This window comes from Lissotriton vulgaris, chromosome 3_1 (assembly GCF_964263255.1).
Source record: "Lissotriton vulgaris chromosome 3_1, aLisVul1.2, whole genome shotgun sequence".
NCBI classification, from domain to species: Eukaryota; Metazoa; Chordata; class Amphibia; order Caudata; family Salamandridae; genus Lissotriton; species Lissotriton vulgaris.
This window is the reverse complement of record NC_141689.1, coordinates 1864006740-1864030322: the sequence shown is the minus strand read 5'-3', so window position 1 is coordinate 1864030322 and position 23583 is coordinate 1864006740. Positions and strand designations below refer to the sequence as shown.

At 46.9% G+C, this 23583-nt stretch overlaps 1 protein-coding gene across 1 annotated transcript in view; it reads right to left on the bottom strand.

The window, feature by feature from the left end:
- LOC147728555 (uncharacterized) overlaps positions 1-23583 on the bottom strand; it is a 703293-nt gene that overhangs the window by 170540 nt on the left and 509170 nt on the right. Inside the window, exons 15-16 of the mRNA XM_086962332.1 lie at positions 22124-22175; positions 13153-13264 (exon numbers count right to left, since the gene is read on the bottom strand). Of these exons, the coding sequence (XP_086818458.1) occupies positions 13153-13264; positions 22124-22175 (164 nt within the window). The remainder of the gene's footprint in view (positions 1-13152; positions 13265-22123; positions 22176-23583) is intronic.

Sequence of the window (23583 nt, the reverse complement as noted above, 5' to 3'; positions counted from 1 at the left end):
AATTCTCCTACCCTAATTGCTGAAGTTATCGCTACCAACATAATTGTCTTTATGTTCAGAAATTGAACTGGGGAAACATGCATTAAGAAAGGAAAAAAGAGTTTCAAATCACATTGAGGAACAATAAATGGAGTAGGGGGAAACAAGTGAAGTAAACCTGTTAGAATAAGTTCCACTTTTATGCACATTTAAACAGGGAAGGTTCATCAGGTAGACACCTGAAGGCAGACCGCTTTACTCTAGCCACTGCAGGCCCCTGCTGAGCAAGGGACAATACTAAAGCAAAATGCTGGAAAGGCGTTATGTAAAGGGGTTGAAGTCTTCCGATTCACACCAGTGAATGAAATTAGTCCAGCGACCTGCATAAATGGATTATCATGGTTCACCACTGACATCAACGAAGAAAGAAGACAGCTCAGAGCCTCAGAAAGAATCTGGAGAAACAATCCCTCCACCCAACATCGTGATAAACTCAATGAAGCCCGCAGGAATTACAAAAAACACATTAAGAATAAAAAGACTGCTTTCTTCTGTTCTGCTCGGAACACCGCAAAAAACGTCCCAAAGAACTCTTCAATATCATCAGGAATCAAACATCCAAGCCTAAGACCTCTTCAACATTGGCATCCAAAGAACAATGCAACAACTTTGCCGCCTTTTTCAACAACAAAATCGCCAAGATCGACCTCTCGCTTTGCTCAAATTTCTCCCCGTCACAGAGATCAAGGTGCACAAAATTAAGGATAGTGCCTCCGTGAACCCCCCTAAACACTGATCCTCCTTAATCCCCATTCAGGAAACTGAGATAGTCAATCTAATCTCCTCTGATAAACCCTCATCTCATGCTCAAGACCAGCTGCCCCAGCGCCTGGCCAAAGCCCTGAAGCTCACCCTAGCACCGATATGGTGTAAGATCATAATTAGCTCATTGAGCTCTGGAATTGTATCAGACTGCCTCTAAGTAGGCCAAGTTACGCCACTACTGAACAAAAAAAAACAGAATTTGACACTGAGGATATGAACAACTTTAGACCTGTTTCAAACTTACCCCTCCTGCCCAAAATCCTGGAAAGATGTGTACTCCCTCAGCTGACCCAACACCTGAATAACATCAATCTCCTAGACCCCCATCAATCGGGCTTCAGAAAAGGCTGTAGCACTGAAACCGCAATCATTAATGTCTTAGACAATCTACACAAGTCACTGAATTTGGATCAATGCTGCCTTCTCATCCTCCTAGACTTATCGGCTGCGTTCGATACAGTCAACCACTCTCTGCTCCTCAATGTCCTCCAAGAAACGACTGGGCTTGAAGAGACAGTCCTCCAGCTAGCGCTATATAAAACTCGTAAAAAACAAAAACAAAATGAGGACGCAACAAAGAGTCTAAATGGCATGATTTAACCGCTACAAATGCAGCCTTAGTGTTTACCAATGGAGTGGACTACCTAGCCATCCTGTAGCAAGGGCAGGTCCACTCTGCATTGGAGAGGAAGAGGCAACCGAGTACTCAAAACTCATAGATCAATGTACCAGATCCTTTACTTCAAGTCTAGAGCCTTCACAATCAGCTGTATTTGGTCCTCCCAAAACTTCCACAGTAGTTTTGACAAAAGCATGGTGGATGGAAAATGAAAAGCAGGCCCTGAGACGGCTAAAAGTGACAGCATCCCCCAGAGAACTATCCGAAAGGAGTGTAATTCCAGGATGTGGTGAAGAGAGGAGATTCATGAGTGGAAACCCCACTTTCGGAAGGTCTGCAAGCCTTAGAAGTGACAAAGAGGACCCATTCTGAAAAAAGGACAAGTTGGGAAATAGAACATTTTGACCTTCGGAGGACTGGGAATTTTTTTTTTAAGTCTTTTTTATTAAACATTGCTCAATACATCATCACATGACATAAATATTGTTACCAATGTAAGGATCAACACACACAAAAGTTTCCCTTACGCATACCCTCTTCCCTCCTAAATTCTACCCATTACAGGTGACGTTCATTCAGAGAAATAGATCTTGTTTCAGCATCCGTATTGATCTGTCTGTTCTCTACCCCGCCCCCCACCCGCTCATTTGTTTAGTGTCCTTGATATGCCTGCCATGGACCCCACACTTTTCCCCACTTTTTGGGGCAACCTCTAGTTAGATATATTGCCTTCTCCGCGCCTGACCACCAGTCCATGTCTTCTTCCCATTCTCTCGAGTGTGGTGTACAATTGGACCCCCATAGTCTGGCTATATTTCTTTCTGCCACTACTGCTGCTATTTTAAGCCATATTGGTGTGTTATCCCATTTTTGCTCGCCAGTTACACACAGAAGCAGCCAATGTGGTTCCACCGGGACCTACAGGTTGGTGACCCGTGACATAATTTGTGTCACTTCCGTCCAATAAGTACATACATTTCTACACTCCCAGAGTATGTGAAAAAAGGAGTCGACCTCCCTGCAACCCCTCGCACAATACCTGGATGTACACAGACCCATGTGCTGTAGCTTTGTTCTGGATGCGTTTGTGTAATATACGCAGTTGAATGAGATGAAAACAGGCCCATATCGCCAGAGGACTTGGATTAACCATCAAAGGCACAACCTTGGTTGGTAAGAAAATAAAGTTGGTCAAGCTCTGAGCATTTTGTTGCCTGAAAGAAGACTTCAGCTGCCCTCACTACCAGGTTTGGCCCACCAGAGGCTTTCAAGCTTCAAAAGAGCTTGATTTAAAGCGTGCCGGACAACGGGGAACATTACATCCACCACCCTCACAGACTACCGCCTGCCATATTTAGAGATCACTACTGGGCCACCGAACCGCAAAGTGGAGCATGGCACAGCGTAGTAGACACAATGTTAGAGGAGAAGCAAGCAGACTGCCCCAAATTCTAATCAGGAGATAAGACAGAGGAAATACACAAAATGTGATCTGCTTCCCTCACTCGGGGAGGAAACGATACGATAACTGGTACAGAGAGAAATCCCTGCAGAGCGGCAGGAAACATATCACCCCGGACAGATTTTGGGCTTCCTGAGACGCACTGAGCTTAAGGCCGGGTGGTGATCCGAGCTGGGTGAGACCTGGAGCTGATGCGGTGTAGTGGCCTACATAATCACTGAAAAGGCAGAAGGGGTCGATCGGAAACCACCGTTAGGAACCACGAAAGGCCGCCGGAAATGTGGTGCGTACCTGGGCAGGCGGCGGTGAGTACTGCTGGCGACCTCCCGAGAGAAAATATTGAAAAAAGAGCGGGCAAATGGTGCATTTACGAACAAATTTGAGAAAGCAGGAAGGTGTCAACCACTCTGAGGTCTGATGAACCCGTCCAGTCCCCGGCCCAGCCCCTCCGCACCCAGCACCCTGTGTGTCCTACTAAGGTCACCCCTGTGATCTCTATTGTACTACACTTATCAGTTGAAGAATTATAAAAGGTAAAGAAGCCAGGTCTTGCATTTGTTTATATTGTGATGTCTCATTTTAAATGTTAAAGGGCCAAGAACTACAGGCCCATGCTTTTCACCCCTCACATGATATAAACTTCTATTTGTGGTATGTAAAATTACTTGAAGGAAAATCTCAGAAACACTAAAATACGCCCAAAAACACACATCCTCAGCCATGGCAACGGGTACCACCTATTTGTAAAATAAAAATATAAATACACACCCCTGTAGGTCCCGCCCTGTCTATTCCAACACGCCTCACCCTCTAAACAAGTTTGCTTACAGAAATTTTAACTCACTGGTGAGACAACCATTTTGGCACCGAATTTACTCTCTAAAGTGACTTAAATTAGACAATGAAAGGTGTGACATTGCAACAAGTACCCCATTCAACATAAATAAAGTATGTGTGATATAGCATAGTAATTTCGCATGTTCACCGTTTACTACAGACAGTAAAAAAGGGGAGAAAGTGAAGCAATGATAGATTTTGGTAAACTGTAGCGCGTCAAATGCCCTCCATGCAGTTTGACAGGGAGGGGGGAGTAACAAGATTTGGGGCTAGAAGTTTGCATATTTATTTTCAATTCAGCAGATGTTTAGACAATGCACAGCAGGAGATGGGACCAGGAAGGAGGGATTTAAACACTCCTCAATGCACCATCACTGCAACAGCAGCAGCTCAAATAAGAATCCCGCTAAGCGAAACTCATGTACTCACAGACCTCTGATACACACCGTCTGATACCACTCACTACACCAAGCCCCACAGGAAGGGACCTGGGGGTCATGACTTGGAATGTTAACAGTTTAGGGAATAAAATCAAATGTATAACGGTGATGCAATATATTCGAAGGCATACCCGGACATAGTCCTGTTACATGAAACACACTTGATGGGTAATACATGTAAAGCTTTAGATAGATTTGGATACAAACTAGTAGCACATGCTGGATTCACCACTGGGTCTCGGGGTGGGAATATTTGTCAGAACAACACTACCATTTACACCCCATAGGACATTGCCAGATCACCTAGGCAGGCATCTAGCGATCACTGGGATATGAGTGGGTCAGGTCCTCTACCTGTGCTCAGTATACGTACCACCTAGAATGCACTCAGACACCTTGCCAGAACTAAGTACATTACTCCTAGAACTCCCATACGGAGTGTTGATATTGGGGGGAGACCTCAACGCAGTAATGCACCCCTCCAGAGAAAGACGTCAAGTGCAGGGAGAGAGGTGGGAACTGACGCCCTGAAGATATTTGTAGAAGCCCTAGGTTTAGTGGATCTCTGGCATGAACACAATCCCTTAGCTACATGTTAGATTTGCCATCTTTTGGCGTGTTTCCCCTGAATTTTTTTGCTTTTTTACCTCCCTGTTTTGATGCAGTTTTTGCTGGCGTAGTGTTTCTGCCCACTTTTTCACTGCTGATCAGTAGTAAAGTGCAAGTGCTCCTGTGGTAAATTGTGTTATGGATTGGTGTTTCCATGATTGGATATTTGATTTACTTGTTAGTCCCTAGTAAAGTGCACTGAGTGTGCCAGGGCCTGTGAATCAAATGCTACTAGCGGGCCTGCAGCACTGATTGTGCCACCCATGTGAGTAGCCATGAAAAGGTATCTCAGACCTGCCTTTGAGGAGTCTGCACGCAGTTTGTAACTGCCATGTCGACTAGGCCAGCGCACCCACTTACCAGTTCCTCACCTTCCCTTTTCATACATGTCAGCGGCGTCTAAGGTAGTCCCAAGGTGCCCCAGTGGGCCGGGTGCAGTGTATGTGAAAGGTAGGACATGCCCTGGTGTATGTGGCATGTCCTGATAGTGAATTACAGCCAATTTTGTTTTTCGCTATTATAAGGCTACCTGTTCCCCATAGGACAGAATGAGGAGGTTGTTTATAACATCTTAGAAACATAACTGGCCCGGGGAATTAGGTAGGAAAAAAAAGTTTAGTATGCCTGTACTCAGAATCTAAAGATGCATTCTTTAGTGAAGGGGATTTTTACATGCTGTGTTTGAAAATACCACTTTTAGAAAGTAGGTATTTTCTTGCTCAGTCATCCCGTGTGCCTCTGCTGGAATGTGGATTCACTGTAGACATTATACTCTACCAGCTGCGCTGCCATGCTTTCCTTGCCTCCTGATCACCTGTGAGATCCACGGGTCATGTTATTCAGCACGGAGGGTTGAAAGTGAAATTCAAACCCAGTGCATTTGATCCGGAGCTCTGCTTCGAAGCTTTGTAGAGTTGTGTGGGGTGGGCGCTTTGTGACGGTGATAGGGTAATTTATTCTCTGAAGGGAACATGTCAACAAAACTCTGCTTTTCCGGCACTGGTATTTTGGAAAACCCACACTAATAAATCCTACTCACGTGGTGATCCCCTGTCTGTGTTCCGGTTTTTGTGCCTCTGTGCTCCCCTGTCTGTGTTCCGGTTTCTGTGCCTCTGTGCTCCCCTGTCCGTGTTCCCGTTTTTGTGCCTCTGTGCTCCCCTGTCTGTGTTCCGGTTTTTGTGCCTCTGGGCTCCCCTGTCCGTGTTCCTGTTTTCGTGCCTCTGGGCTCCCCTGTCTGTGTTCCCGTTTTTGTGCCTCTGGGCTCCCCTGTCCGGGTTCCAGCTTTTGTGCCTCTGTGCTCCCCTGTCCGTGTTCCCGTTTTTGTGCCTCTATGCTCCCCTGTCCGTGTTCCCGTTTCTGTGCCTCTGGGCTCCCCTGTCCGTGTTACAGTTTTTGTGCCTCTGTGCTCCCCTGTCCGTGTTCCCGTTTTTGTGCCTCTGTTCTTCCCTGTCCGTGTTCCAGTTTTTGTGCCTCTGTGCTCCCCTGTCCATGATCCCGTTTTTGTGCTGGGTGGGTGGCTTTGTGTGTGTGGCTCTGTGTGAGTGTAAATGCAATAGGCCATGCATTTGTGAGCGATTATGCTATTGGCATTGTAAATGACAATGCCATTTATTTAACGATTAAGCTATTGGCAATGTAAATGACAATGCCATTTATTTAACGATTAAGCTATTGGCAATGTAAATGACAATGCCATTTATTTATGATTTAAAAAAAAAAAGTCATGAGCAATGCCAATAGGTCTACCTTTATTAATGCCGAGACCATTGCATTGTAAATGCTTGTTGGTCTTGTCTTAAGTATATAAAAATATTGGATATTTTTCTAAACTGGTGTGGTGTCCTTTTGTGGTGCTTACACTGTATTATTGTTGGTTATGTGCAAATGCTTTACACACTGCCTCCAAGATAAGCCCAACTGCTTGTGCCAAGCTACCAAGGGGTTGAGCAGGGGTTATTTTAGGTGTGTAATTCCCTTATTCTGACTGAGTAGTTGTTTCTGCCTGGCTTTGGCACATGCCCTAGCCAACCAAAAATAAAATTTCTAACACTCGATAATACACCTTCTTCTCGGCAACGCACGGGAGATACTCCCCACTCGACAATATACTAACACACTCAGTCATGGCACGCAGGTTCCTGGGGGCAGTGCGAAGGGCGAGAGTTATATCAGATCATTCACTGGTCGAGGTGCGAATGTTAGGATCTGCTAGAACAAATGTTCTGCCGCCCTGTATAGACCCATGGCTACTTACAGACAAAAAAACGATGACTAAAGTTCGAGAACAGATAGAACATTCATTTAGGGACAATCTGGGGACAGTAGACTCACCCTGTGTACTATGGGAAGCCTATAAAATACTAATAAGGGGGCACGTGCATGCCCTAGCAGGGGGACAGGAGAAAGAGCGGCAAATTCAATTTGATGTGCTGGGACTGGAACTTACTCGACTAGAGGCAACAGCTGGGGAATCTGGAGAATGAAATCAATAGACTAACCATTTAATTTGTCTTAAGCAGCAAGCGATGCAAGATATTGCAGAAGCGAAGACTAGGGACTATGCTAGAGCATCCCAGAGGAGACTTATGAAATAGGTGATAAAGCCACCAAGTCAATGGTGTGGCTAGAGAACAGGGATAAGGCGGGAAACTGGGTACTAAAGAGTAACGCCCCAGACGGCGAAAACTGTGATACAGGTTAGAATATAGCCTCAGTCTTTGCAAAATACTATGAGCAGATATATCAATCCTCCTCGACAAGAACTAAAACTGCATAGAACTCCTATGAGACGCAAACCTCCCCCATACTGTCACAAGAGGACCGAGAGGTCCTAGACAAGGAAGAAATATGCGGTGCAACCCGGGCTCTGCAATCGGAAAAGGCGACCGGTCCCAACGGTATACTGATTGAACTCTATAAAGGAATGGCGACACCGATAGCCCTCCACATGTTCGATATGTTCAAGGAGTCGCTAGAATGAGGCGGACCAGAAGACCGAAGACTAGCCATGATAGTAGTGATCCCGAAACAGGGCAAACCGATGGAGGACTTTTCCTCCTACGGGCCAGTCTCACTATTAAACGCTGAAGCAAAGGAACTAACAAAGGTCCTAGCAACCAGAGTTACTAAAGTCATAACCGCCTTAATCCACCCCGACCAATCCAGATTCATGCTACATCGGAGCACCAGATTGAACTTCCGGCGACTCTATGGAGCCCTGCATGCGACTACGAGTGAGCAGAAGTAAAACGCTATATTGCTGTCTCTAGATGCCAGTATGGCATTTGACATTATAGATTGACATTATCTCTTTACGGTACTGGAGCGTTTCGGCTTTGGCCCAAAATGTTGCGCCTCGGTACAGCTGCTATATGCAGAACCACTGGCCAGAATGACGGTGAATGGAGTGATGTCCAGGCAAGTAACGTTACATAAGGGCACAAGGCAAGGTACGCTCTTATCCATGCTCTTCGTCATAGCACTGGAGCCCATAGCGGCATGGGTCAGAAGGGATCCACTAATAGAAGGAATACCGCTTGGGACGAATGGGAGGAAAATATCTCACTGTATGCCGACAATATAATCCTATATGCCACAAAGCTCAGATCTACAATTCACTGTATACTTCATATATTTCAGCTGTTTGGAAGCTACTCATGGTATCAGATAAACTGGGACAAATCTCTGGCATTCATACTGACAGGGGACATGCCTATCATGCCTCCCAGCGAGAATGCAATAATGGTCAGAGATACATTTAAATATTTGGGCATTATGATATCGCGCACGAAGGCTGAATTCTTAGAGAACAGTTTAGTCCCCCAACTACATAGACTATGTAAAGATATTATGCATTGGAGAACGCTACCGCTCTCACTAATGGGAAGAGCAGCTCATTTTAAGATGATGGCACTGCGCCTACTGTACGTCCTTAAAAACACCCCATATAAAATCCCTACAGAGTTCTTTTGCAAGGTAGACTTGCAGGTGAGACAATTACTAAGGGATGAAGGGAATTCCAGCATCGCTGTTCACAAGCTACAGCAGGGTGAGTACAAAGGGGGTTTGGCAGTCCTAGACACCCGCAAGTACTACAGGACCGCACAGCTGGTTACGCTCAATGAATGGGTTTTTGCGGGAAGGGAAGAGCCAGCATATCGAATGGACCACCTCTCGATGGGGAATAAAGAATACCTGGCTGCACTGTATAGTAAGGAACTAACTAATAGTCTACTGAAACATACACAAACAACCATACGAATTTGGAGGGAGGCGACTAAATTCCTTTGATGGGTAGGCAAAATAATGGAACGTACACCCCTACGGAGTAGCAACCTCCTGAGAGAGGTACATGGACTATAAGGCGTCCATGCGTGGACACTACTGGGCATTGAATGCCTAGGGGATGTCTGGAAAGGTAAAAAGAGGATGGATTTCCAGAATATACAGTCAGACTACCACATGCCAGATACGGAACAATTTTGATACATACAATTGAAACTTGCCTTAAAACCACATATTACACTGGGAGACCAATTACCCGAATATACACCGCTAGAAGATAGAATACTTCTAGATCCAATAACCACTAGGGACCCTGAGAGAGGCATGGGAGGGAGAAGTAGGGATTCTGGAAGAATTTTGCTGGGAGGAAGCCATACAGAGCACCAGAGAAGTAGCAATGAGAGCATGATTCCGCCTCATACAACTCTGAATCCTTTAAAGGTCATACACAACCAGAACAAAACTATACTGTATGGGTAAATATGACTCTGCATATGTTTGAGGGGATGTGGAGAGGAAGGTACCTTTTTCCACACGTTGTGGAGCTGTCCAGCGTTGCAGAGATACTGGAGTAAGGTCACACAGGTGATGACTGCGGTGACAGGGCAATTAGTTCCACCAGATGCCAGATGGCACATACTATGTGTTACTGGGGAGACAAAATGGCAGAGATATATCAAGGTGTGGTTAGTGTTGGCAGCTGTAAATGAAAAAAGGAACATAGCCAGGGCATAGGGGGTAGCACAGCCCCCCAGAGTCACAGAATGGGGAAAATGCCTTGACCGGTGTGGAGCAGCTGAAAAAGTGGTCTACCAAAGCCAGCGATGCCCTAGGAATTTGGGTAACATATGGAACAAATTGATGGAATATAGAGGGACGTGAAAAGTTGTACTTAGGTAAATGATGCAAGATATGAAGAAATTATTAAGTAATATCAGAGCCAATCAATATTGAATTTATCAACCAAATAAAGCTGAAAGTGGGGATTAGTGTTAAAGTGAAATAAGTGATGTAGTTGCTTTCAAAACTGTACACGATATAATGAATATTATTGACCTGTGAAGTTTGCTATGCATCTGAAAGTTCAATAGAAAGAATTTTTATTAAAAGATTAAAAAAAAAAAAAAAGTTTAAAAAAAATTACTGGCCCACCGGTCATCTCTATGTCTCAGAGGTTCCTCTGAAGGAACAGCAAGCATCAAGCTTGGCTGCGCCTTTCATCCTGCTATGCATCAGACTTTTTTGTTTTTCAGAAGCAAATTCCCAAAGTGGGAGTTTGCTTTTGAAAAAGAAAGCACTAATGACACCCACACATCCTGGGAGTTGTGGGTGCCATTTTTCTGTAATTGTCTGCCTGGTTCCAGCTGCCACTAATTGACACAAAAAAACCCGACCATCCGTGCTAAAGAAAGTGGGAGGTCCGATGTCCTTACAACTTCGCCTGAAAAATAAAGGTCCACCCTACTCCTAAACAGAGTGGACGGACTAAGGGTTTGACCTACATACTGCTCTGCCACATTCGTAACATAGCACCCTGTCTGCAAACTCTAATTTGTGCCTCAGGTTCAAAGGTAGGAACCCGGACTGTAAGAGGGTGCAGAACCTCAATGACTGGATATAGGATAAATACTTTGACCATAATGACTCACATGGCATCTCCAACCTTGGTATGAAATCACAACTAGGTCTCTGCCAACCGCAAACAGCGACTTCTGATTGGCGCTTCACTTTTTCTTGCATGTTTGCCTCAACATTTTAAAAATGTATATTTCCAATTCGCCATATTAGATTTTAATCATTTTAGTGTCTTTTTACTTATAAAATCATTCTTAACGTTTGGAAATTGCCCGTGGGATTTTAATTTTGTTGTGTTTGACTTAATTGTTTTGGTACTACAAAATGCTTTACCCATTTTCCTAAGTTACGCCTGTCTGCTCTGCGCCATAGCTATCTACGATTGTGCCCAGGTTCAAATTAACGAAATTTTGCATTTAACCGAACAGGTTTTTGCAATCATTACTTGGGAACGACTCACATCCTCCCCAGCTAATACCCCGATTTCTTACATGGTGGAACCGCCGTGCCAGGGAAGCCAGGCCCACCATAAGAGCTGTAACTCAGCTGTTCTAGAAGCATTCAAATGAGCCAACTTTCTTCCTGAACAACTGCTTGCGATTGACAGGCATGTCCATAAGAGTAGCTTGGACATTCTTGTAGAATCTAGTGCAATGCATTTAGGCTCAGAATGAGCAACCGGATCTGCAGAGTCAAGGCCGCAATTCAGGATCTACTTTAATGCATCCAATCTATCAATCACCAGGTAAGAAAACAGCTTTTTCATGTAGTCTGGCAACCTGATCACCATAGGCTTAGCCAAATCCCACAAGGCATACACATACCAGCCTAGAATACAGGTAGCATTAGTTTTGTGGACAGCAAGAATGCCAGAGGGAAAGAACCTTAGACTTAAAGTTTCAAGTTACTCCGACTCTTTATTAGAAGATGCTGTAGGAGAGGCACTGAACCTCTGCTTAGAGGAGTAGTTTTGGACAACCACACTTTCAGGTACTGGCTGGGAAGACAAAAAGTGGGGATTACCAGGAGCAGGCCTGTGGTGTCTGGTTATCTGCTTGATGGCTATTGGGTCCCAAAAAGTTTTTTTCACAGAAGTTAACATTTCTACCTCTGCCGCCTTATGCACTAAAGTTGTAAATGAAAAAAATTTCCTTTGAAGTAGGAGCAGAATGGTAGTAAATGTCACCTCTTAATATCTAGGTCACTTACATTGCGAGTCCAAATATAGTCCAGCATCAATATTATAGTGTGGTAGGAATACGTTCACATTACCTTTCTCTCTCACCACACAAATAATCTCTTTCAACTTTGATAGCATTGTGACTCGTCTCCCTGGGTGGCATCAGGGTACTTTCCAAAGCAGGCTTAGAGTGGACAAGAGATGGTGCCTTACCTGGCTTCGAATTCACCATAAGCACCGGGGTCGAGACCTGTGAAGGCACAGCTTTGGGAGGCATTGGTGTTGGCACATCCAGAATTGCCAAATTGGCAAAAATGGACTCTATCTTGGGGAAAGACCAGAGTGGCAGAACTATCCTGAAAAAATCCAGCGCAGACAGGCAGAAGGTCTCAACCTACACAGGGTTGGAAGATGCAAGCAAAAATGCTGGTTTTACATTTTCCAGGGTCAAAGTTTTACCGGATGAGGAGAAAGAGTGTGGCGTCGAGGAACAGCAGTGCAATGGAAACGGAAGTGTTCCTTGAGGCAGAAAAAGGCTTCTCAATAATATCATACTCCTTGCGTGTTTTGGGAAGAACATTCCATGAAGAGTGATTTACCTTTAAGGGAAGGAGAACACTTTGGCGTTTTCTTGCAGACCTTGTCTAAAACAACTTGACCTTCCCACTTCCTGATGGCCTTTGAGTGTAGAGAGGCACTGGAGGTACAAGATGCAGAAATACTAGACAACAAATGCAGATGTCAAAGTTCTAGAAGACACATCTTTCTGCGGGACCTGCAACAAGGTTTGAACCCTGAATCCTTTGGGGAGAGATTTGACCCAGTCCCAGCTCTAAGTCAACATGAATGATACACGGAAAAACAGGAACTGACATCAGGAATACAGTTGCCATATAATTTACTGCGATGCGGCCATGTACAGAGGTGGGGTGGGGACTGGTGTCACATAGCACCACCTAGCAGTGCAGGAGAGACATGGCAGGGTAAATGTTTTACCAGACCAGTTTGAAGACCAGAATGATAATTCATGAGGAGAGGAATTTGGAGGAAGATATATCCGGCAGAAAAAAACATGTATAAACCATTATGAACAACATTTTAATGCTTCACTTTCTGTTCAAATACAGAATGTAAAGGGTGCAAAGCTGTACCAGCAGGATAGACCTTTTGCGTGCAGACAAGCCTATAACTTAGCAGAGGCACTGAATGACCAGTGTAACCCTAGCAGAAATCTAATAGCATAACTCTTTCCCCTTCAACTCAGGCCTACAAATTGATAGCCCTTCGTAGCATGCCATTCTGCTCCAACAAAGCAACTCAACATTTTTGCATAACAAATTACCTTTTAACCCCTCTTCTTCCAATTGCTCATCCTGAGTAACACATGCATCACTGGTGAAGGACTGATCGTCTTGAAATGTCTCTATGTGCTCTCCATTCATAAAAATCTCGATCTGAAAGAACGGAGCCATGCTTTTAGATACCATGTGTTAGTTACTTAGAGATTATTTGAAATTTTAGAGATTAATCATCACATTTTAAACTAGTGATATAACATGGTATACGATTAGTGGCATCTTGGTATGGAAGATTTGAGAAAAGATCAGTGAATAGACAGTCGAAAGGTCATTTGAAATTGGGTCTCAACCCGGAGTACATATATCTCAAGTTATCCAAACAACAAGTGATTTAATGGTAATCTCTTCTGCATAAGAAGACAGTAGCCTTGAGTAATTACCACAGTACATTAATAAACAGAAATCTGGGATTGTACTTGAAACATAAGGCGATAAAGTAGAAGCCCTCTTAGCTAGTGCAGAGGATGGCATTACTTATATTGTCTCTGTACTTATACATGCAAAAGGATAATGGGGCTCTACCCTTAGGGATTTTCAAGGAGATTGTAGGGTACAGAGAGAAGACAGGCTCCGACTAGACCCTCTCTTTAGCTAATGTGCGAAATGGCCAGCACGAACAATGTAGCTGATCTGAAAGAGATCTAGAAGACATTTCTATACGACTTCCCTGACAGGTTCAGAGAAGTCAGTAAAAACATGGGGCGCATCTTCTCTAAATTTCCTATACACCAAATTAGTACACAGCAAATGTTAATAAGTACAGTAATAGTGTTAGAACATTGTCAAAGGTGGACAAAATAAAACTAAACAAGCAAAATAGTCCCAACATTAACAGAAATCGGTCTCAAATATTACAACCTATTCTAATGTAGTGAAGAATGTAACTAAATAACTCTACTGGTTTCGTCTGGGGTATCTGCTCTGAGCACTGGTGACCCATTCTCTGTATTTAAAGGCAGTACTCGTTTTTTTCTTTAACAAGAAGTTGCAGCAAGGTGAAGTCTGTTCTTTGTGTCAGTCCAAGTGTCTAGCTGACTAAACGGGCAGTTTTTGTAATGGGAACATGGGAAAAATTGTTTGAGAAGTGTTTGGGAATTGCTTTTGATAATTACATATAAAAGTGAGAAATACTTGTATTAGTACATCACCAAGAACAAATGAACATGTACATAACAAATCTGTAAAAAATCTAAAAATGAAAATGGCAGCAAGATTATATTATACTGAATTACTATGCTGTAGTAACAATGGCCAAAGGAAAAGATTACAGGTCTGGGCACCTCACTCCCTTCCAGTGGGAATTTTTCATTATGAGTGATTAAAGAACAAAAGTAAAACTAAACTAAAGATGAAATGACCGATGATAATGAAATGTCAGGGGCTAATGGGGAGAGGTATTTAATCTATAAAATGCACTTTGATATGCATTCAAAGATGTCAGGTGAGTCATTTAAAACAGCTTATTATAAAGCTACGTAAAGGATGCAAAACAAATGTAAAATATATTTAAAAAAAAGAATTGTTGCAACAGGAATGTCCCCTTCATGGTTTACGGCTATGTGCCTCTGCCCTGAGTGACCACAGCATGCATCTGGTACCCTGATATTTATTTGGGCGCCAGCAATATGTTAATCTAACCATAAAATGAGGACTAGGCCTGTTTCTAAATATGGGAGGTCTAGGACCTTTCCTGCGTCCTGCAGGGGTGCACAAAGTGTCCACTCATTACGCGCAGTGGGCTACTGTTCTGTAGTTGGTAAAGCACATATATTGGTGTCAGCGACATAACCCATTTTTAGCAGAGATCAATCATGTGTCCAGACCTTTTATCTGTGTCACTGGTAGTGAGGCCTACTGGCCCAAAAGTTGTTCTACTATATGTAAGCACATAACCATTTGCTGAAATGCCACTGGTGTGTCAACTGTGTGTGTATGTCAAATGTGTGTAAAACATGCATGGTGACAAGTGCGTGTTTGAATAAGCTTAAGTAATGGAGGCTAGAAAGATCCATTTTGATGCCCCTGGCCTGCTACAGTTCAAGATGGAGGTTGGGGGCCATACTCCCAAAGAGTGGAAGGGAACTAAAGCCAGGGAATATTTGTGAGATATGGGAGAGTCATGGACCCACATCACGTTCTGCGGGAAGGGTGCGTTATACCACTGGGAGGATCTAGACACTGAAAAGAGGAGAATGGAGATAGGCTTACATTTAGAAATCACATGAGGTCTTTTGTAAGTAAGGAGATGCTGATTGATTTCCCTGAACACTGCTATTTGGTGGATAGTAGGGTTGAGAGGCGAGACATAAAAGCTGTGTTTGGAGAGCAGCCTGAGGACAAAAGAAGAACCACCTCAAAACTGTTCTTTAGTTTGAGACAGTAGATCCATATCCCCTGTCTAGGAAATTGTGCCAAAAAGTGAGACACAAAAAATCCCCCTTTGTTCCAGTTGCATCTATATTATGACTAAGGAAGGGAGTGCTACACAGAGTACTCAAAGGACAGCCCTACAAACAGTCAATCAATCAATCAATCAAAGACATTTATAAAGCGCACTACTCACCCGGAGGGTCTCAAGGCGCTTGGGGGGGTTGTGGGGGGTGCCGCTACTGCTCGAACAGCCAGGTCTTGAGCTTCTTCCTGAAGGAGAGGTGGTCTTGGGTCAGGCGCAGGTCGGTCGGGTGGGAGTTCCAGGTCTTGGCGGCCAGGTAGGAGAAGGACCTTCCTCCTGTTGTCGCTTTTCGGATGCGGGGGACGGCGGCGAGGGCGTGACTGGTTGATCGGAGATGGCGTTTGGGAGCGTAGAAGTTGAGGCGGTTGTTGAGGTAGCTCGGGCCTTGGTCGTGTAGGGCTTTGTGTGCGTGGGTGAGGAGGCGGAAGGTGATTCTCTTGTTGACGGGGAGCCAGTGCACATCTCTCAGATGTCCGGAGATGTGGCTGCTTCGGGGATGTCGAGGATGAGTCTGGCTGAGGCGTTCTGTATCCGCTGGAGTCTTTTCTGGAGCTTGGCGGTGGTTCCGGCGTATAGGGCGTTGCCGTAGTCCAGTCGGCTGGTGACGAGGGCCTGGGTGACCGTCTTCCTGGTCTCGGTGGGGATCCACCGGAAGATCTTCCGTAGCATGCGCAGGATGTTGAAACAGGACGAGGAGACGGCGTTGACTTGTCTGGTCATGGAGAGGGAGGAGTCCAAGATGAAGCCCAGGTTGCGTGCGTGGTCTGTCGGTTTGGGTGCGGTGCCCAGGGCGGGGGGCAACCAGGAGTCGTCCCAGGCGGAGGGCGAGGAGCCCAGGATGAGGACTTCCGTCTTGTCTGAGTTCAGTTTCAGGCTGCTGGTCGTCATCCACTCGGCTATGTCTTTCATCCCTTCGTGGAGGTTGGCTCTGGCGGCGGCGGGGTCGTTGGTCAGGGAGAGGATCAGCTGGGTGTCGTCGGCGTAGGAGATGATGTTAAGGTTGTGTTGGCGTGCGATTGCCGCAAGGGGGCTCATGTAGACGTTGAAGAGGGTGGGGCTGAGCGAGGATCCTTGAGGGACGCCGCAGATGACTTCGGTGGCCTCTGACTTGTACGGTGGTAGGCGGACTCTCTGTGTCCTTCCGTCGAGGAAGGAGATGATCCAGTGCCTTCTCCTGGATTCCGACGTTGCTGAGGCGTTGCACTAGGGTGTGGTGGCAGACAGTGTTGAATGCTGCGGAGAGGTCTAGGAGGATGAGGGCCGCTGTTTCTCCGTTGTCCAGCAGGGCTCGGATGTCATCGGTGGCAGCGATGAGGGCGGTCTCAGTGCTATGGTTGGCTCGGAAGCCAGACTGTGAGGGGTCGAGGGATCCATTCGTCTCGAGGAAGGCGGCCAGCTGCTTGTTGACGGTCTTCTCGATGACTTTGGCTGGAAACGGGAGGAGCGAGATGGGGCGGTAAATCTTGAGTTCGGTGGGGTCCGCTGTTGGTTTCTTTAGTAGAGCGCTGAGTTCGGCGTGCTTCCAGCTCTCAGGGAAGGTGGCGGTGTCGAAGGAGGTGTTGATGATGTCCCGCAGGTGGGGTACGATGACAGCGTCGGCCTTGTTGAATACGTGGTGAGGGCAGGGATCGGTCGGAGATCCGGAGTGGATAGAGTTCATCGTGCGGATGGTGTCTTCTGTGTTGATCGAGGTCCAGGCGCTGAGGGTGGTGGTGGGGGGCGTTGGTGCGCTCGTGGGGAGCGTTGTTTGTGGGATGAAGCTGTTGTGTATGTCAGCGATCTTGTTGTGGAAGTAGGAGGCGAGGGAGTTGCAGAGGTCTTGCGATGGGGTGATGTCGTTGTTTCCGGCGTTGGGGTTGGAGAGCTCTTTCACGATGTTGAAGAGTTCCTTGCAGTTGTGTGCGTTGTTGTCCAGCCGGTCCTTGAATGCTGTTTTCTTGGTGGCGTGGATCAGTTGATGGTGCTTCCGGGTGGTGAGCTTGAGGGTGGTCATGTTGTCCGGTGTTGGCTCCCTTCTCCAGGCTTTCTCGAGGGCTCGGCAGTTCTTCTTGGAGCTCTTGAGTTCGTCGGTGAACCATGGGGCCTTCTTGCTGCCGGGTCTGCTGGGCGGGGTCCTCAGTGGGGCGAGTTCGTCCGCGCAGGTGCTGATCCACTTCGTGAGGTTGTCGGCGGCCTGGCTGGGGTTCGCTGAGCTGGCGGGAGGGTGCTGGCTCAGGGAAGCGGCGAGCTGGTCGGCTGTGATCTTGTTCCAGCTTCTTCGAGCAACCTGTTGCTGGTGGTGGTGGATCGTGGTTCTTCTGAAGGTGAAGTGGACGCAGCTGTGGTCCGTCCAGTGGAGTCCAGTGGCGTGGCTGAAGGCGATGTCTTTGCTGGATGAGAAGACGGCGTCGAGTGTGTGTCCGGCGAGGTGGGTGGGGGTGGACACCAGCTGCTTGAGTCCGAGGTTGGCGAGGTTGTCAAGAAGGGTGGTGGTGTTGCGGTCGTTGTTGTTCTCCAGGTGGAAGTTGATGTCCCCCAGGAGGATGTAGTCAGCGGAGGGGAGGGCGTGCGGGCTGATGAAGTCGGCGATGTCTTCGCTGAATGGTGTGCGTGGTCCCGGGGTCGGTAGATCAGGGTGCCTCTGAGGATGGTCTTGGGGTCGGTGTGGATCTGGAAGTGTAGGTGTTCGACGGTAGTCAGGGTGTCGTCGGTGTTGGTCGTGATGCAGATGGTGTCCCTGTGGATGATGGCGATGCCTCCTCCAGTCTGGTTGTCGCGATCTCTCCGGGTGATCTTGTATCCCTCTGGGATGGCGATGGCGATTTCAGGCGCTGAGGAGTCGTTCATCCAGGTTTCCGTGAGGAAGGCAACGTCTGGAGATGTGGTGTCGAGGAGGTTCCAGAGTTCGATGGCGTGTCTGTGGACGGAGCGGGTGTTGAACAGGATGCACTTGAGGTGGTTGCTGCTGGTGTTCGACTTGGCGGGTGCTGGTGCGGGGCAGGTCCGGATGCAGGTGAACTTGCAGGCGTGGCAGCTGAAGGGTCCGTGGGTGCGTCTCGGGGTGGCTCGGTAGCATCCCGGGATTCGGCCGGTGTTGAGTGCGTTGAGGGTGGCGGCGTCGTACGTCTGGCGGGTGGGCTGGGGTCCTCGGGGGCCAGGGGTTCGGGCGCTGGGCGCGGTCCAGGCACGGACGGGCGCAGACGGGCTTACCTTTGGCGCGCCTTCGGCGCAAAATCGGCGCGCCCGCTGCGCGTGCACGCTGCGCGTTGGCCACTCTGCCATATGAGGAGAGTGGGGTGGGGGGGGCGGAGGGAGAGAGGGGCAGCTGGGAGGGGGGGCGGGGTGGCGAATGGGGAGGGCGAGCGAGGGAAGGGGGCGGGGCCGCAGGGGGGCAGCGACGGGGAGGTGGCGGGAAACGCGGCCGGGGCTGGGCGAGAGAGGGGGGGAGCACAGGGGGCTAGGGCAAAACGGCGGGAAAAAAGACGAAAAAGGCGGGGAAGCAAGCTGGTGGCAGGGGGCACAGGAGATCCGCGGACCAAGCGGATCCGGCGGTCGGGGCACAGCAGAGGGCACAGCTGGTGGCAGGAGGCGCAGGAGATCCGCGGACCAAGCGGATCCGGCGGGCGGGGCACAGCAGAGATGCACAGGGCACAGCTCAGGGCAGAGGCGGCACCAGGGGACGCGCTCACTAACGGGGAGTGTGCTCGGGGGGTGACCTGCCCAGGGCTGTCATCTAACTGCCTGACAGCTAGTTTCCCAGAGGTGAGGAGACATCATATGAAGTCTAAACTTTCTACTGAACGTTTTTAGAGAACAGTATACAATGTACAGACATAGCATCATACATCTTGATTGAGCAAAACAACAAATTAACTCGATGATCAACTAGATATTACGGCTTAAAGAGGCGCCACACAATAAATATAGAAAAAAGACACTTGGTCACTGTGTCGTTGGTGTGGGGGACTCATTCTGTTCCATAGAACGGTTATGTGGATCTGCCCTGGAGCAATTAGAAACATGTCTGCTTAGCGCTGCAGGAGGAGAGACTGTCCATGGGACGTAAGGTCTAGTGAGTCCCTGGTTGTGACTCCAGAGAAAGTGGACTCCAGAGAAAGTGGACTCCAGGAGAATGAGAAAGGGGGGGACCTGTGTACCCTGTAGGCCCCCTAGTCTCTTATCCTTCTTCCTGGAAGGAACTGCGAAAAAGTGGGCTTTGAGCCTTGTTGAAGCTACAACTGTGTAGTAGTTGTGTAACTGTCATTGGCCCGGATCAGGGCTACAACTGCCATAGGGTATATTTGTGTGTGTGCATATATTTTCACTGAAAAACACAAAGGTTAAAGGGATGTTATAGTTAGGCTCAGGTTTCACTCATACAAAACCAGTGACATTCAGCAGTTATAGTTAGCTGAGCCAACTAGAACTTGTGCCTCCCGAAATGCACTGCTTATGACCTCCCGCACCGCTTGGGTGCTCCAGCCAAGTCATAGAAAACTGCAATGCCCCAGGGTGGGCACCCTGAGACATTGCTGGAGACTGCCCTGGGGGATGGCAGTCCCCAGGGCCATCAATGGCTCCACCTTTGTTCAAATTTGCCCCGGGAGGTGGTGATTCCTGGGGCAGCGGGAGGCCTGGCTCCCCGCATTTCTATTAGTGATTGCCCCGGGGAGATTGCAGTTCCCGGGGCTGCGGGGAAGGCGAATGCCCCCTGCATTTCTATTTATTTTTTATTGCCCCAGGGAGTTGGCAGTCCCTGGAGTTGCAGACGAGGCCATACGGGATTCCCCTGCATTAATTTTAATAAATAGCCCCAGGGAGGTGGAAGCCCCCTCATATCAGTTTACACACGTTTGCCTCGGGGAGGTGGCACATGGTTACCCACTGCTTCACTATAAAAATTTCCCCTGGAACCTGGCTCAGTTGGGTGCTAATTGTTAACGAAGCTCAGAAGCCCGCGCTTCAGTATAAATTAAACAAATCGGCGGGATTCGCAGTTCCAGCATGACTCATTCTTTCTTTTTTATGCTTTTTTTTGCGGGGACACCCCCCTCCTCCCCCACCACCTCCCCCACACACTTCAAGAGGTCTATGGGGGGTCAGGGTGTTTCTACCCTTCCCTCTAATTTTTTTAGGTTTTTTTCCGTGACTCTGTTTAACCAAGTCCCAAGATGGCTGCCAGCACTTCCTGCTTTGAGGTGTTGGCAGGCAATCAGATCTCAGCACGAGATCAGGAGGAATCACGGATCCAACACGTCCCTATATATGCAACTGGAAATTTGTTTAAATAACTCCAAAACTACTGAACAGATTTACAACAAATCCCAAAAGGTACTTTCTCAGACCAACATCTACCCTTCTGTCACATTTGGTGTAATTTCGTTCAACAGTTCGGGCTGTAGCTGTGTCATAAGGTCCTATGGGAATTAACATGGGGAAAACGCTCTTTTAAGCATCCCCTGGTACTCGGCCCCTGCTTGATGTATCCCACTGAAACTTTCAAGATAGCAGCTGAAGTGAGCATTGTTTCAGTTTTAAAAATGTTGTGAAGATTCGTCAAAAGGCGCCAAAGTTAATTGAAAATAAGAAAATGCTCTTCCTATGGAAACTAGGTTGTAACTTTAACTACCTACTGGCTGCCACCCGGGGGAGGGGGTGTCTATATATACCTATATATTTACATATATAGATATATAGCAGCATTTCTCTGCCCCGACAGGAGACATTTCAAAGGCTGCCCTTCCTACCAAGGGCAAAGGGCAAATGAGGACTCAAACCATATCACCCATTATTGGAGGGGATATAATAAATGAAATGAGTGCGCATTTGACTGTGAGCCTGAGAAATGCACCTGAAGTTAATTCAAGTTATCGCCTCACTTCTTGAGAAGCGGGAGCACCTTACAGGAAAATTGCCCTCAAAGACAGTGACTTACAGCCTGTAAAAAATGTAATCAAGGTCCCGCTTTAAAACGATGGTTCAATATGAACCTTCGGGCAAATGTAAGTGCACACTAAAGTACAACATCAAATAAGGACCATGTCACAGCTTTGCCTTTAGTTTGAGAACAATTCTGAGTTATTAGACACATTTATCAGGCGTAGTAGGTGCAGCAGTCTGGGGGGATGAAGTTGCTCACTTTCAACTGTGGTCTATGAGGAAAGTTTGCACTGACACTGTCCATGATGTACTTCTACATGAGGAGAAACTTGTACTGCCAGAGTGCACTTCTTCTCTGTGTATATGTAAAATTTGAAAGCATATTTAAACTATACAAAAGAGAAAACTAATGACATATTCAAATTATGGTGATGAATTACGCTTATAATAATTACCAAAACTAAACTGAAAAAAAAACATTAAAAAATATATAAGCTTCAACAGAAAACCGGAGTATTAGTGTTTCTTGATGTGTTTAAAGTAGTATCATTGTAACTGTAATGCCCAAATGGAAATTTATTGTAAAAATAGGTTGATGCATGACAATTGTGACAGAACACATTTCCTAGTATTTCCTTAGTTACCTTAACTTTTTGTTTCGGATATAGGAAGAAAAAAGGCTTCAAAACTGGCGACCTGGAAAGGAATCGGAAACAGAGGGATACGTAAGTTGTAAATATAAAGAAGTTTTTTTTATTGAGGTATATTATTGATTTCATTATCATGACAAAAAACATACTTAACCGAGATGATCACAGCACTTCCTAGACACCAAACCACAGTATAATCGACAACCACCGAAAAAACAATGGTAAATATCATAGATTAATAAGCCATTGTGGATCCTCCTCCCGACAGGGTCCTCACACCGAACAGTCATGTTTGCTCTGGTATTCCTCTCACCACCATGATTTAAGCTTATATGGGGACAAGGTGACTTCTCTATGGTAACTCCAGTCTGTCCTTATCTTATAGTATTTCCTTGGGCACACCCAAGCCAGATACACTGGTTTCTCTACACTCATGGATTGGCCCAGGTGCCCCCCCCCCCTTCGCCCCCCCATCATTGCCCCATTGCTGGGGGTATGGACTCCTTCGAATGACGGGCCCTACCTCTCTTAATAACCTAGGAGCCCGAGCCAAAATATTGCAAATTTATATTGATTAAGAGTCTAGCTCAATGTTAATATGTAGAATGACTAGTCATGGAAGGGTAGGTAGGTATCAACCAACCCAAGAGAGAGTCCAGAATTTTGAGAACCCATCCAAAAAGGTACAATTTTAGGGCAACTTCAGACTGTGTATAGGAGGTCCCTCATTGTAAACAGGCCGTGAAACGATCACACCACCCCTCCACCGCCTATATCTCATAAAGTAATCTCTTTGGGGGTACTTTACCCAGTAGCGGCTCCTCTGCTACTGTGGAGGAGCGCCGCCCCACTGCTTCAGTTTGTTATTATCATTTTGTTTTTAGCATTCAGCTTAAGCTAGGGGTGTGGGGCTGGGCTCCCCATGCGTCACAGGGGAAGAAGTGCTGGCTGCACCTTAAGTGCACATGACGCTTTGACTGGCCCCCTCGGACCACCCAAAGCATCATGTGCACTTTGCATGTTCTCTACCCAGGCTGCATTAAAGCCTAGGAGCAGAACATGCAGAGCCTGTCAGTCCCTGTCTGAGCGCCGAACTATGGCCATCAGACCAATCACAACGCTGCTAAGGCTGCGTTGTGATTGGTCAGGGATTCTGGCAGGCTGGGTGCTTCCTGCCGAGTGGAGAGGAGGACGGGGAATGAAGAGGGCGGGAGGACCGCAGTAGGTGGAGAAAAGGTGAGTGCATTTTTTCAATTATAATTTCCCCTCACTACATGTGCCCCTCAAGACCACTTAGCAGTGTTTTTGGGGCCCCAACGTCTGTTTCTGTCTGCCTTTTCATGGCGGTGGGACCGCCATGAAAAGGCAGTTGGGAAGGGACATCCTAATCCCAACAACGGTGCCTGCGCAGGGACCTCCTCCACTATATGGATAGGATTCCAACCTCCATTCCA